The sequence below is a fragment of the Rhinatrema bivittatum genome, chromosome 2 (genome assembly GCF_901001135.1).
Source record: "Rhinatrema bivittatum chromosome 2, aRhiBiv1.1, whole genome shotgun sequence".
Taxonomy (NCBI): Eukaryota; Metazoa; Chordata; class Amphibia; order Gymnophiona; family Rhinatrematidae; genus Rhinatrema; species Rhinatrema bivittatum.
This window is the reverse complement of record NC_042616.1, coordinates 720,893,236-720,908,636: the sequence shown is the minus strand read 5'-3', so window position 1 is coordinate 720,908,636 and position 15,401 is coordinate 720,893,236. Positions and strand designations below refer to the sequence as shown.

General features: G+C 44.5%; 1 protein-coding gene across 4 annotated transcripts in view; it reads left to right on the top strand.

Moving 5' to 3' along the window:
• RNF19A (ring finger protein 19A, RBR E3 ubiquitin protein ligase) overlaps positions 1-15,401 on the top strand; it is a 217,993-nt gene that overhangs the window by 188,686 nt on the left and 13,906 nt on the right. For all 4 annotated transcript variants that reach the window (XM_029591803.1, XM_029591801.1, XM_029591802.1 and 1 more), the window contains one exon: positions 4,688-4,901. In XM_029591803.1, the coding sequence (XP_029447663.1) occupies positions 4,688-4,901 (214 nt within the window). The remainder of the gene's footprint in view (positions 1-4,687; positions 4,902-15,401) is intronic.

Here is a 15,401-nt window from a genome sequence, read left to right as displayed (position 1 = left end):
CCATTTTATCCATAGTATGTCCCTTGTAGAAACTTACACAATTAAACTCTGGAATTTGTTGCCAGAGGATGTGGTTAGTGCAGTTAGTATAGCTGTGTTTAAAAAAGGATTGGATAAGTTCTTGGAGGAGAAGTCCATTACCGGCTATTAATTAAGCTGACTTAGAAAATAGCCACTGCTATTACTAGCAACAGTAACATGGAATAGACTTAGTTTTTGGGTAATTGCCAGGTTCTTATGGCCTGGATTGACCACTGTTGGAAACAGGATGCTGGGCTTGATGGACCCTTGGTCTGACCCAGTATGGCATGTTCTTATGTAATGTCCATTATTCCATATATTGTAAGAGGCTGATATAGTAGGCCAAAAGTAGAAATGAGAGGCTTATAGTAGACAAATATGACATTCTTCAGGAGCTTATCCTGACTCCCTATAAATCATTCTGTATGTAACTTCTCCGTCCCAAGCTCTAATCTTAGTCTGTCATTGCAGCAAGAGACTTAAGGCCATGTCATGCATTGGGGCTCCCTCCAGAATCCTGTATCATGGGCTCTAAATACAGCTACCAGTTGCTCTTAACAATGATCATAAATCTCTCCCCCCTTCCCGCACCCTCCTTTGAGATTCATCTGACCTTTTGTTCTCAAACTTTCCACTGAAAACGTTTCTTGTGCATTATTATGACTGAGGTTTTTAAATGTTTCTACCATATCCCCTATCTGTTTCCTGTCCTCTAGGATATACATGTTCAGATCCTTTAGTCTCATTTCATAGGGCTTTGGTGCATGTCGGTATCATTTTTGCGGCTTTTCTCTCCTTTTGGAGGCACAACCTATAGAATTAGGGACACTATTCTCTGAGGTCTCACAAATGACCTGTACAAAGGCAGTGGAGGTGTTCTGCCTCCAGGGAGGGGTACAGAGGATGGTGAGAGGGCTGGTGAGTTTGATTTAAGAGCAAATTACAAATATCTGGGGTCTTATATATTACTTAACTAACACTGGTGTCCAGTATCCCTTCACAGGGTAACACCGTACATAGGTTAAAACTTCAACAGGGACAGATACTGTTTTTGCTCTAAATATTTTTGTCCGTGATGTGGTGTTTAATTATCAATTTTCAACATTTTTCATTGTGAGAACATCCCTAGCAATTACCCCAAATGCCTCAAATCTGCAGTTATCAAACCTATTCTAAAAAGAACAACTTAGATCCTGAAATCCTCTCTATCGCCCCCATCTCAAACCTATCATTCATAGCCAAAACCATTGAAAAAGTCGTACACACACACACAACTTGACTATCTTGAAATAAACAACATCCTACCTCCAACTCAATATGGATTCAGAAAAAACCTAAACACAGAATCTCTCCTTCTCTCACTAAATGACATAATACTAATAGGCTTCGACAAAGGTGAAAAATACCTACTCATCCTCCTTGATCTCTCAGCTGCTTTTGACACAGTAAACCACAATATACTGTTAGAACGACTGACTCAAATCGGCTTAACTGACCCCACCCTACAATGGTTCTCTTCCTATTTATCTGACAGAACCTACCAAGTTTTAAACAATAACAACCCATCCCTGGAGTTCCCCAGGGATCAGCGTTATCCGCCACCCTATGTAACATATACCTTCTCCCCATCTGCCTATTACTAAAAGATAATGGAATCACCCACTTCCTCAACACCGACGACATTCAACTTCTAATTCCTTCCAAAATTCGACCGAAGACACCTACAAGAAAATCTCAACTCTACTTATCTCAATTAAACATCTCCTAAATTCTCTGAAGCTCATAATCAACATAGACAAAACTGAAATAATACTCATGAACAAAAAACCCAATCTAACTCTGCCACCCCTACCTTTACTTGACAAACAAATGAACTCTATACTCCCCACCACCCACACCAGGAACCTTGGAATTATCATCAATAAAGAACTTTCATTTAAGAACCACATATCAAATAAAACTAAAGAAGGATATCACAGACTTCTAACCCTAAGACACTTAAAACAGTTTCTTAACCCTTATGATTTCAGAACGGTCTTACAACTACTCATTTTCTCCACCTTTGACTACTGCAACTCCTTACTAATTGGAATACCTTATTCAAACCTCAAAGCACTCCAGGTTCTGTAGAACTCAGCAGCCAGAGTTCTGACAGGAGCAAAAAGAAATGAACACATAACGCCCATATTGATCTCACTTCATTGGCTCCCAATTAAAGCATGCATCGAACACAAATCAGTGACCATCAATCATAAAATTCTAAACAATGATCATCAAGGACTAAATGGCTTAAACATAACCCCCCAGAATCCTCAAAGAAACCTACGTTCAAACAACTCAGGATGCTTAAACATCCCCCCCCATCAGAGATGCGCATCTAACAACAAGAGAGGGAGCCTTTTCCATTGCCTCCCCTAAATTTTGGAACTTCCTACCTAAAAATCTGAGAACCCAACCCGACCTAAAAACATTGCTGTTTCACAAATTCTACACTGACCTTCATACTTCTGAACATCCTAACTCCCAATCGAACTTTCATCCAAAAACCTCAAAATAACTTCTCTCCAACCAGAACAAACAATCCCTCCTCCTTCCACATAATGATACTTTCTGGACTTGAAATGTTTAACCTCTGTTTAATATGCACATTGTTATACTTTTTCCACAATTGTTAAGAGAGTTACAATTTAAATTTTGTAAACCGTTGTGATGGCTTTACCGAATGACGATATATAAAACTCAACAAATAAATAAATAAATATTACTGCATACAACACACCCAGCATAATAACCATTGTAGGGTTTTTGGATTGGGGCTGTGAAGGCGCTTGGCTATACTTCCTGAATTACATAGGTTGACTTTGGATGGGCTGAACTATCTTGGCAGCAATGTGCCGTATGTTTACAGCATTACTTGTGGCTCACTAAGCAGAATGGATGCAGTTAGATCAGTGAGTGCCAACCTACAATTATCCTCCTTGGATTACAGAAGATCTGTGCTATCAGCAGTAATATGCAGTATCTTGTGGAATGATCATGAGTATACCAAGTTGTGAATAAAAGCCTCAAAAGGAGTTACAACTGGAGGTGTTTTCAGTGATTCAATGGGCTCTACCATGTTGGGCATTGGAGCTGGAAAACCTTTACTGCTTGTAGGCAGCACTTAAGCTATTGGAATATGGCCACAGCTAGGTTGGTGGGGAGTCTACGGCAAGCGAGGTGTCAATACTGTGGGGCTTGTGGCGGGGCGACCATGCCCCGCCACAAGCCCCACAGTATTGACACCTCCCGCTTGTGGCAAGTGCTATTTTCAAGTTGTTCAGAGAATACCAAATGGAACTTCTGCTGCTACGTTGCGCATGGAAGGTGCGATGTGAAAGCTGGTCAGGAAGTGAATACCAAGTGGACATCTACTGCCACTATATTGCATGGGTAGGAGAAAATATAGACGAGTTGCTTGTCAAGACTTCGGCTTCAACGAATGGGATTGGCCTGATCCTAAACAAGTGAGTCCTGCTCTCGCTATGGACCAAGACATCATGGGAGTGATGAGGTTTCGGCCCTGCTTCTCCAGAGCCCTTATGAAATGCAACTTAGGCGAGGGCTTAGTCACCCTATAGGGATTGCATAATGGTCTAGGGCAGTGATGGTGAACTCCAGTTCTCGAGTGCCACAAACAGGCCAGGTTTTCAGGATATCTACAATGAATATGCATGGTAAAGATTTGCATGCACTGCCTTCACTGTCTGCAAATCTGTCTGGAGTTCAATTCATGGTTGAATTTAGTAGTGTAATTTGACCTATGCTACGGTCATAATCATCCAATAAAGATCTTCTTTTGTGAATAATGTGCCAGAGCTTCATTCGTGGTAAAAATAACTGGAATTTGTAGGGGGAGGTGGGGAGAGTGGGATTGGAGATGAGATATATGGGATTTGAAAAGAGGAGGCGAGTACGCATATCAGACTGTTGTGTAATAATGGGATTTCTGTTGTGAAACCATGAAATTCACGAATAAATGTTGTCAACCGTCCTTATCCTCTTCAGGACATAATTTTCATGAAAGTCCTGTGTGGGAAATCTGATAGGAAAGGTAAATCTTAACATTGCAGTCTGGTGTGAGAGCGGAAATGTATAGTGACATGGATGACCAATTAATGAATAGGATATATTAAGTACTCAAAACAAATTGAATTAGAGGGCAGTCATATATGTGGTCAAAAAACTTGGAGTATAACTCACCCCAGCTTATGTTGTTATACTACTATCATATAATTATTGCCCATTTATTTCTTTGCTTTGTTTTCAATTTTTTTTTATAATTAATTATGGTACTTGAAACTACCTTTCCATGAAGCAGTGTAAAGAAAATGATGCTTCAAATGTTTTTTCTAATTTTAGTGTATGGTAAGCTTATATACATCCAAGTCAGCTCCACTGAAAAACATGCTCAAAAAACAATATGAAATAATTAAAAAAAACCCAAATACTTAGCTTCTCAAGTCAATGCTCTGGTTCAGATGCAACAAACATTCACCAAAGATTTCTGTAGAACCTGCCAAGTTTTTTAATAGGACCATTGTAAGAGAGGAAATATCACATATGTTTTGGTAACAGTGATGGTTTAATGAAAATAATCTCTGTATAATTTTATGTTTTAATCTAGATACAACATCGGTAGCGGAGGCACGTCACAACCCCAGTATAGGGGAAGGAAGTGTTGGAGGATTGACGGGTAGCCTGAGTGCTAGTGGCAGTCATATGGATAGAATAGGAGCAATTCGAGACAATCTGAGTGAAACTGCTAGCACTATGGCATTAGCTGGAGCCAGTATAACTGGGAGTCTCTCTGGAAGTGCAATGGTCAACTGTTTTAACAGGTATAAATAAATAAATGCTTGGTTAAGTAGCAAAAGTAAAGACCGTGCTTAACCCATTATGTACCAGTGTCCTTTTTAGAGAATAGCTTCTTTAAAAAAAAAAAAATAATAATAATTTGGGACATAATGGGTTATGAAGTGAAGCTACCATGTGCAAAAATGCTAAATGAACAGTTTAGTATTTTTGTTCCTATATTGCCCCCAGGTGGTGTAAAACTGATATAGTGTACATACTACACTGTAGTTTGGCATGGACTAAGCACAGCATATGCATGCAGATTGGAGTGTCAGACACTTTGGTGGTTTTTTGCCCTGTATTTCCTGTTAAAAATCTTTTCACCACACATTCTAGATGCATGGTTTGTACCTTTGTAGTTAATAAGAATCTATAGCTTTATACTATATCTATAGTATCTGAATATACTCTGCTTTGAAGTGTCTGATAAAGCAGAATACAAAAACAATTTTAAAAAATAAATATAATGTTGTGATCTAAAAAATTGTTACTATGCGTATTTTCAACTTAAAAAAATAAATTGTGAAGTTTTTTCATTATATATTGTATTGTGCTCGTTAGCACTATAGACCACTAAAATTGTTAGTATTGAACTGCTGCTTTGGGGATTCTTCCTAAACACTTGAAAATTTTGACATTATCCAACTAGATAATCAGGACAATTTTTGGCAGCATTGTGATGGAAACCCATGCTGAGTCTTCAGGATATCATATGATTGTAAATTCTTCTTGCATGGTCAGTAGGGATGTGCAATCATTTGACATGGATAGGTAAAATGCAACAAATGAGACCATTTTTCTTTCATTTGTGGACCTCTGAAAATGAATGGAGGTTGCCCACAAATTAAACAGAAATTGGTTTCATTCATTCATTCATTTGTTTCCCATTCAAGTTGATGGCATATTGAAAAATGCTGCAGTGAGTATAGTAACCAAGAAATTCCTAAGTAAGTTAGTAGTCAGGACAGAGCTGATGTTGGGAGAAGAGAGCAAGTAGATAGGATAGAGGACCACTCAAGTAAAGCTGCCCTGCTCTTGATGATACACCTTAGGGGTCTTACTATCACTCAGCCTTGCTGCTGTATACCATACTCTACGCATTAGTGGTCTTGATGGCACTCTTCCTTGCTGCTATACTCCTTTTGCTATGCTTGAGATCTAGTTGTCATGTCCCTGGTGCTATGCTTGGGGCGGGGGGGGGGGGGGGGTGTCTTGCTGACATTCTGCCTTGCTACTATACCCCTTATTTTATTTTATTTATTTATTTATTTATTTAAGGTCTCTTTTATACCGACATCCGTTGACACATCGCATCGGTTTACAAAAAACAAAAACTTATGCTGTACCTTGAAGGTCTTGCTACCATACCTCTGAGGTACCACCTTAGGAGGGGGCCTTGCAACCACTTAGCTTTTCTGCCATACCCCAGACTTTATACTTTGGAGGTCTTGCTGACATGCTGACTTGCTACCTTGCTTCTGGCAATATACCTTGAGGGTCTTGCTGCCACACCCCTGTTGTACTAACTTGGGGTTCTTTTTGTCACTTTGGCTTGCTGCCATATCACAGAATCTACACCTTGGCGGGTCTTTTTGTCACTCTGCCTTGCTGCCATGCCCCAGACTCTACACCTTGGGGTGTTCTTTTGTCACTTCTTGTTTTGCACCTCTCATGGTGCTTTGGGATCTTCATGCCACTCTTTGTGCTGTTTTGTCCCTCTATCAGTGCCCGGAGATTTTTTTCTTCATCTTTGCTGCTTTGTTCACCGATGTTTGTGCCACTTTGCCCCTTTTGTGCTGCCTTTGGGGATTCATGCCACTGTTGGTGCCCTCTTTTGAAGCCTTGCGGTGTTCTTTACACTCTTGCTGCTGCCTGCCTTGGAGAACTCCTGCGACTTCTGAAATTCTTTTGCCCCTTTAGGGTGATTTAGGCTATTCATGCCACTTTTTATGGCACTATCCCACAGTCTTTGGTGCCTTGGAGTGTTCCTCCCTCTTCTGATGTTTTCTACTCACAAGTTTCATTAGAGTTGATTAGAAAACCCCAATTTTGAAGTTTAAAGTAGACTGCAATGCTTCCCTTATTGACTTAAATGGGAAATGAATAAATGAATGAAACAAATGGAGGTGACCTACGAAATGAATGAATGAATATAAACAAAAATTTTGCCTCTGTACATCCTTACTTGTCTGACAAAAGGGCCTGTCTGTCTAGGTAGAAAGTTTTTAGGTCAAGGACGTTGTGATCAAACTGACCTTTGAAGAGAGTTTCCTACTGTGGCTACCTCTGGGAATATCAGTGATATGCACTTAAATTTCATGTCAAACTCAAATAATTACAAATATATCAAAACCAATATTTATGCAACAATCAAAATGAAAATAAGCAAAATAGAGCTTACATGCAGAACAAAAGACTTGGTGAAGACAAAGCAATATATAAACACATAAAGTAGACATATAATAACCTCATATAAAATATTAAAAGAATCATATGTACCATATAGTTATATTTTTCCTAATATGCCTCGGATGGCCGCTGTCAAAATGCAAAAGACTATTTCTGTTCATAGATGATGATTTGGTATTGTAAAAAGAACTCTTGAAGAAGCCTTTTCCTGGCGTGTAGCCAGATGGACTCAGAACAAATGGGATAGTATCCGCGTGCTAGCAGTTGGAGACGGATCTGACGTCAGCACGGGGTATATATCCCCACAGGAAGCGTAGCAACTCAGTAATTTCCGTCTCCAAAGCAGTTTGGAGAGCCTGCACGCTTGCTAAGCGTGTTTTCCAAATCTACTTTTTCTTTTCTACTTCTACTTACTAAAACTTCTACAGCATCGAGCCCTGCACTCCTGCGGTGATACCCTAAGGTCCCTCCCCCAGTAGAGTTTCCCGGGGTGATTTCTGTGATCCCCCGGAGGTTTAAGTCCTCGGTCTGGTGGCCGAATCGTGGCAGAGACACAGCCCCCGGGCGAGGTTTGGGTGAGGCTTACGAGGCGCCTCGGTCCCAGCGTGGACGAGGCAGTGGGTGCATATCCTCAACCGCGGTGGTGAAGGTATTTGCTCCCCTCCCCCGCAGCCGGAGACCGCCCGGGTTCCAGCCGGGAAGCGCCGCGGATCAGGTAAGGTGTACGGCTTTTACTTCTGGTCTCCGAGGACTCGAGGATCGGCGGCGTGGCACGCCGTGGAGGGCGCCATTTTGTGGCCTTGTTCAGGTATTGTGCGCCCGAGATAGGCGCAGATCTATGACTAAGCGCTTATTGCTGAGAGCATAGTGAATGACATTGAGCGTGTATTGCTAAAACCGCTTATTGCTGAGCGCATACTGAACTGTATTGAGCGTGTATTGCTCACCGCTTATTGCTGAGCGCATACTGAAACATATTGAGCGCGTATTGCTCCCCGCTTGTTGCTGAGAGCCTTTTGAATGGCCTTGAGCGTGTAGTGCTAAAACCGCTTATTGCTGAGAGCATACTGAAATATCTTGAGCGTGTATTGCTATAACCGCTTCTTGCTGAGAGCATACTGAACTGTATTGAGCGGGTATTTCTAATCGCTTATTGCTGAGGGCATACTGACATATTGAGCGTGTATTGCTAACCACTTACTGCTGAGACCATATTGAATACTATTGAGCGTGTATTACTGTCCGCATATTGCTGAGCGCCTATGGCATATCATTGAGCGCACATTATTGCCGCGCATTATTATTGTGCGCCTGTTGTATTAAGCGCAAATTGCTGCCGCATATTATTAAGCACCTGTTCTGCTAAGCGCAATGGAACAGAACGCCTCAGCGTCATCAGCTGGGGTGCCTCCTGCCTCCGGCTTTAAAGCCCTCGGCCTCTGCTCTGCATGCCAGCTTCGAGCGACGCACAGTGAAGAGCCAGACTCCCTATGTGCCCAATGTGAGGAGGCCGTGGGACCCTCGGGCTAGGACCAGTCTCAGCCAAGATTTGCTGATAGTTCCCCAGGGGCTACCCCGGATTTAACGGTCAGTCTCGACCAATCGGGAATCCCAGGGGATCTTGTACCCCGGCGGTTGGAGGCTGCTTCAATTTCCTGGGTGGATCTCTTTAAGGGGATTCATGCCTTTGTGCAGATGCAAACGGCTTCCCGTCCAGGCCCTGCGGTTCCAGTTGTTCCCGTTGTCCCTGCGGTTTCTACGGTCCCTGCGGTGCCAGCGACTGCGGCTGCCGCTGCGGTGGCGGCTCCAACAGATCCTGTTCCTGGACCATCACGCCCTTATCGTGAGCGAGACCTCCCGCCGCTGGACAGTCCAGATCAGTCAGACCAGGAGGTTTCCCCGGACGAGTCTGAATTCCCGGACGAGGGGGACCTTCCCCCAGGGATTGAGCCATATAGAACCATGAGGCGGTTCTTCCCTAAGGAGGATCCCTCGGACCTGGTGTCTCAGTGCCTGGCGGAGTTGGATATTACAGGTCCCAGCGCCATGGTGCCCTCTGCGCAGAACCCCCTGCTGGAAGGTCTTCGTCCTACAGCCCGCCATTTTCCATTCTTGCAAGCAGCACAGCAATTGATAGATTTAGAATGGGCTGCGCCGGCGGCCGCTTTCAAAGGGGGTCGGGCCTTGACGGGCATGTACCCACTGGCACCAGCTATCCAGGAGCTGCTGGCGTGCCCTCAGGTGGACGCCTTGATTAGCGCTGTGGTCAAGCGCACTACCATTCCAGTTGAAGGGGGGGCGGCCCTCAAGGAGCCTCATGACCGGCGACTGGACACCATTCTGAAACAGACCTTTGAGGTGGCAGCTCTGTCTTTGCGGATCGCAACCTGCTGCACAGTGGTGACGCGTGCCTGTTTGTCACAGGTCAGGAACAACGCTCCAGCAGCAGATATGGAGTCCGCTCTCTCGTTCCTCACGGATGCTGCATCAGACCTAGTCCGAACAACAGCCAAGGGAATCTCATCCTCCGTAGCTGCCAGGAGGCAGCTCTGGATTCGGAAATGGTCAGCCGATGCACCTTCAAAAACACGCCTCACCAGATTGCCCTTTAAGGGCTCTTTCCTGTTTGGCAGCGACCTTGATAAACTGGCCAGCACATGGGGCGCTTCTCCGGTACCTCGACTGCCGGAAGATCGGGTCAGTAGGAACCAGCGCGCCTTTCCGAGGACCTCCAGGGGTAGAAGCTCGCAGCGCTTTATTCCCTACAGGAGTCGCTACCAGGCACCTCGTCCTCAGGCCAGGAACCAGTCCTTTCGGACCAAGCAGTGCAAGAGGGGAGCAGGCCTGGGCTCCGGTCCCGGCCGCGCCTCACAATGAGAATCCGCCGATCCATCCGGGGGACGGAGCCATAGGGGGCAGGTTAACCCTCTTCTACCCCAGATGGGTCGAGATTACGTCGGACCAGTGGGTCCTCGCCATCATCCGAGAGGGGTATTATCTGGACTTTCATCATCTCCCTCCGGACAAGCTTGTGGAGTCTTCCTGTCCCACACACAAGAAGGCACCATTGGAAGCTACCCTGGTGAGACTCCTGTCCTTGAAAGCCATTATCCCAGTACCTGCCTGGGAAGTGAATTCTGGACACTATTCCATTTATTTTATGGTTCCCAAGAAAGGGGGCACCTTTCGGCCCGTACTGGACCTCAAGTCAGTCAATTGATATTTACGGGTCCCGAGGTTTCGCATGGAAACTCTGCGGTCCGTCAAGACCGCAGTACAGCCGGGAGAATTCCTCACGGCGTTGGACCTGTCAGAAGCCTACCTGCATATCCCGATCCATCCGGATCATCAGCGCTACCTACGCTTCAAGGTTCTAGGACGCCACTTCCAGTTCCTGGCTCTGCCCTTCGGGTTGGCCACGTCACCGCGGACCTTCACCAAGGTGGTCGTAGTGGTAGCAGCGGCACTCAGACGGGAAGGAATTCTGGTCCATCCCTACCTAGACGACTGGCTGATCAGGGTGAAATCTCGAGAGGAGAGCCATCGGACAACCGACAGAGTGATCGCCCTTCTGGAAAGCTTGGGCTGGGTAATCAACCTCAGCAAGAGTTGCCTACAGCCTTCCCAGTCACTGCCAAGAGAAAGTTGAGACTTCAGCAGCGTATTCGGTACTTGATGGGAGCCAGTCGGCCCATAGCTTGGGATTATCTGCAGGTTCTCGGTCTCATGGCATCCACCCTGGAAGTGGTACCTTGGGCAAGGGCCCATATGAGACCTCTACAGCACTCCCTGCTCTCTTGCTGGAGCCCCCGGCTACGGAACTATTCCACGCACCTACTTCTGCCGGCCAGAATACGGACCCAGTTACAGTGGTGGTTGCAGTCCAACTACATGAGCAGGGGGTCGAAGATGTCTTCCCCCACATGGACTCTGCTCACCACAGATGCCAGCCTGAGCGGCTGGGGAGCACACTGCGAAGAACTCGCCGCACAAGGGTGGTGGAACAGAGAAGAGTCAGCGTGGAACATCAACCGTCTAGAGGCCCGGGCAGTCCGATTGGCATGCCTTCGATTTGCTCACAGACTGAAGAACAGAGCAGTCAGAGTGATGTCCGACAACGCCACCACGGTGGCATACATCAACCGTCAGGGCGGAACCAGAAGCCGTCAAGTGTCTCTGGAGATCGCTCCACTGATGGCTTGGGCAGAGGCAAATCTTCAGGACATCTCCGCCGTCCACAATGCCAGGAAGGACAACACCACGGCAGACTTCCTCAGCAGAGAAAGCCTAAATCCGGGAGAGTGGCAGCTGTCACCCACAGCCTTCCAGATGATTGTGGATCACTGGGGGATTCCGGACATGGATTTACTGGCGGACAAGTCAAATGCGCAAGTACCCAGATACTTCAGCCGCAAGCGCGACCCATTCTCACACAGAATCGATGCCCTGGTACAGACATGGCCTCCAGGGACTCTGCTATACGCCTTTCCTCCGTGGCCTCTGCTGGGCGCCATCATCCACAAGATTCGGAAACACCGGGGCCTAGTTCTTCTAGTGGCACCAGACTGGCCAAGAAGACCCTGGTACGCGGACATGAGAAGACTGTTGGCAGGGGAGCCTCTTCCCCTGCCTCCTCTCCGGGACCTTCTACGTCAAGGTCCCATCCTTCACGAGGATCCAGCTCAATTCTCTCTTACGGTCTGGCCATTGAGAGGGCTAGACTGAAGAAAAGAGGTTACTCTGAGCCCGTGATAGATACACTCCTCCGAGCTCGCAAGTTTTCCACATCCCTCACCTACGTAAGGATCTGGAGGGTATTCGAAGCATGGTGCGACACTCATGGCACCAATCCACATGCGACCACAATTCCTATTGTGTTGGAATTCCTGCAAGATGGACTTCAGAAGGGTCTCTCCCTCAGCTCCATCAAGGTTCAGGTGGCTGCGCTGTCTTGCTACAGTCCCAAGAGGGAGGGCAAGACCATTGCCAAGCACCCAGATGTTTCTCGTTTCCTGACAGGAGTCAAGCATATTTGTCCGCCACTGAAGTGGCCTGTGCCCTTACAGAACCTCAACCTTGTTTTGGATTTCCTCACGGGATCCACCTTCAGACCCCTTCGGGGCCTGTCTCTCTGTTCTCTAACCTTGAAAATGGTGTTCTTGCTGGCGGTGTGCTCAGCACGCCGCATCTCAGAGCTACAAGCACTGTCCTGCCGTGATCCCTTTTTGAGAGTCACTCCGGAGGCTATCCATCTTCGGACGGTTCCCTCCTTTCTACCTAAAGTGGTTTCACAGTTTCATCTTAACCAAACCATATCCTTGCCTACCACGGCGGGTTTGCAGAAATCTGAAGAAGGGCGTTTATTACGCCATCTCGACATTGGCAGATTGCTGCCCAGATATCTGGAAATGACACAAGAAGTTCGACGGACGGACCATCTGTTCGTCCTGCATAGCGGGAAACGACAAGGGGAAGCGGCCTCTCGGCCCACCATCGCCCGCTGGATTAAAGAAGTTATCATAGCAGCTTATGTAGAGGCTGGGAAGTCTCTGCCTCTACAGGTCAAGGCTCATTCCACCAGAGCACAAGCGACATCTTGGGCAGAATCCAGGATGCTGTCGCCTGCAGAAATATGTAAAGCGGCGACATGGTCCTCCCTCCATACCTTCTCCAGGTTTTACCGTCTGGATGTCCAGGCCAGGGAGGACTCAGCATTTGCAAGGGCGGTACTACATGGTCCTCAGGCAGCCTCCCGCCCAGGCTGGGAGTAAAGCTTTTGTACATCTCATTTGTTCTGAGTCCATCTGGCTACACGCCAGGAAATGTTGAGATTACTACCTGATAATCTCCTTTTCCTTAGTGTAGACAGATGGACTCAGCATCCCGCCCAGCTGCCTGCGTACATGGGTTTCACCGATTCAAGGTAAGCCATGTCATCTGTTTCCATAAGAGCGTACACTCTACCAGGTGTCAACGCCTTCCGGTTGGGAATGCTGGCGGTCTCCAGCTAGTATCAATCGGTCAGGGGAATCCTGTTTCACTTTTCACTGAGTATCAGTACACACATCCATAACAGCTTTTGCAAGGAAGATTACTGAGTTGCTACGCTTCCTGTGGGGATATATACCCCGTGCTGACGTCAGATCAGTCTCCAACTGCTAGCACGCGGATACTATCCCATTTGTTCTGAGTCCATCTGTCTACACTAAGGAAAAGGAGATTATCAGGTAGTAATCTCAACATTGTGGTAAAACATGTCAGGAATTGTTTCCTGCTGTTTTCCCTTTCTCTTTTAAAAAGAAGTTTTATTGACATTCAGCCATTTTAAACATATACATTGTTTTTGATGATTTTCCTGCAAAATGTCCACTCTTTGAATTTTCCCCTCTGAATTAATCAGTTGGGTAAGCTTTCTCGTTAAGTTTGCTTGTATTTATTTCAAGGACATTCAACTGTGTGAACATTTATTAATTCAGCTATTTCTTTTTTTGCTGAAAATTCTATTTGGAGCTTCTGGAACATTTATTTCAACAAGTATTGTGTTAGATTATATGTCAGGGTTTATTGACACCATCAAGGTTGGTTCTTTTGAGAAGGTTATCACTCATATTTACATTTATGGGTATTTTTGTTAGTTGTGTACAATATAGAAGTAGGGACATTTTATGTCTCGTGTAATTTTGTAGCTTATGTGCTATATATATGTTATGTATGTGTCTTGTAATATTTTTTATTAGGGGGTATCATATGTGTAGTTTTTATATATTGACCTGTCTTTCATGTTTTTTTGTTCTGTATGTAAAGCCTTTTTTGCCTTTCATTTTGATTGTTGAAATAAATATTGATTTTGATATTTATAAACATTTTAGTTTGCCATGAAATTTAAGTACATATCATTTAGATTTTGATATTACTATGTTTGATATTGCTTATTTAGCCAGATTTTTGCTGCTGGGAATAGCCATTATTTGCCAGCAACAGCATAGGAGTCAACATGTCCCCTACACCCAACTATAAAACAGAATATGTTGACATTATAGCAGTACAGAATGTTCCCAATGCCCTAGGGAGCCACTTGAGGTAAGCTGGGTCAGTCATCTTGAGTTTAAAGCTCATTGTTCAACTCAATAATTTTATTTCAGCACTTAAACTGCTTTGCTTTTGTAGTATGGATTGCCTTTTAATTTCGTAAATGATAAACTGCACCATCATATCCCAGTTGTACAAAACCATATTTATTCCTTTATAGCTTCTTGCTCTAAGAACAGGAAGGAACTCTGTAGTAATTAAAACTCCTTTCAGGCCTAGTTCAAAGACAAAAGGTTTTTGTTTTGTTTTTTTTGGGGGGAGGGGTTGCCAGCGTTTGTTCCATATAGAACATTCTTCAGTTTGTTCCATTATGAGACTGTGACATTTTGAGCCCAGACATTAGATTTAAGGTTGTTCATCAGTTAATTTTACCCATTTTTTGCTGTAATGGCATTCAGTATTCTTTATTTCTGCTTGTATTTTAAGTATAGCATGCCAACTTTGGATGTCTTTAGTTTTCCACTGGCTTAGTGGAAGCATGATAGATTATTGTGAAATGCCTTTCTTTTTCTGAATTGGAGACTTCTGGCCATAATTACTTATTAATTAAAATTTGTAGCCCACTTTATTTGGCAAAAGATACTTGGAGAGCAGGGTACAACCAGAAAAAATAAATAGGATGTGTGTAGAGATTAACAATTCTTATTCATATATTCTTATCCCTAGATGTAAGTATTTTTTTTAATGCAGCAGTGTGTCCTGCTTCCAAATATCTCCTAAAAGTTAAAAAAAAAAAAAAAAAAAAAAAAAAAGTTCAAATATGTTGTTTTATTTATTTATTTAAGGCTTTTATATACCGACTTTCTTGATACAAATCAAATCAACTTGGTTTACATCGAACTAAGCGGTTAACCATAACCAAATAACAAGAGACAAAATTTGATGAAGTATAAAGTTACATTGTAACAAGGGCACATAAACTGGGATAGGAAATAAAGAGGGGTGAACAATGATAGTGTACTATATACAGATGAGGGTGTGGGAGG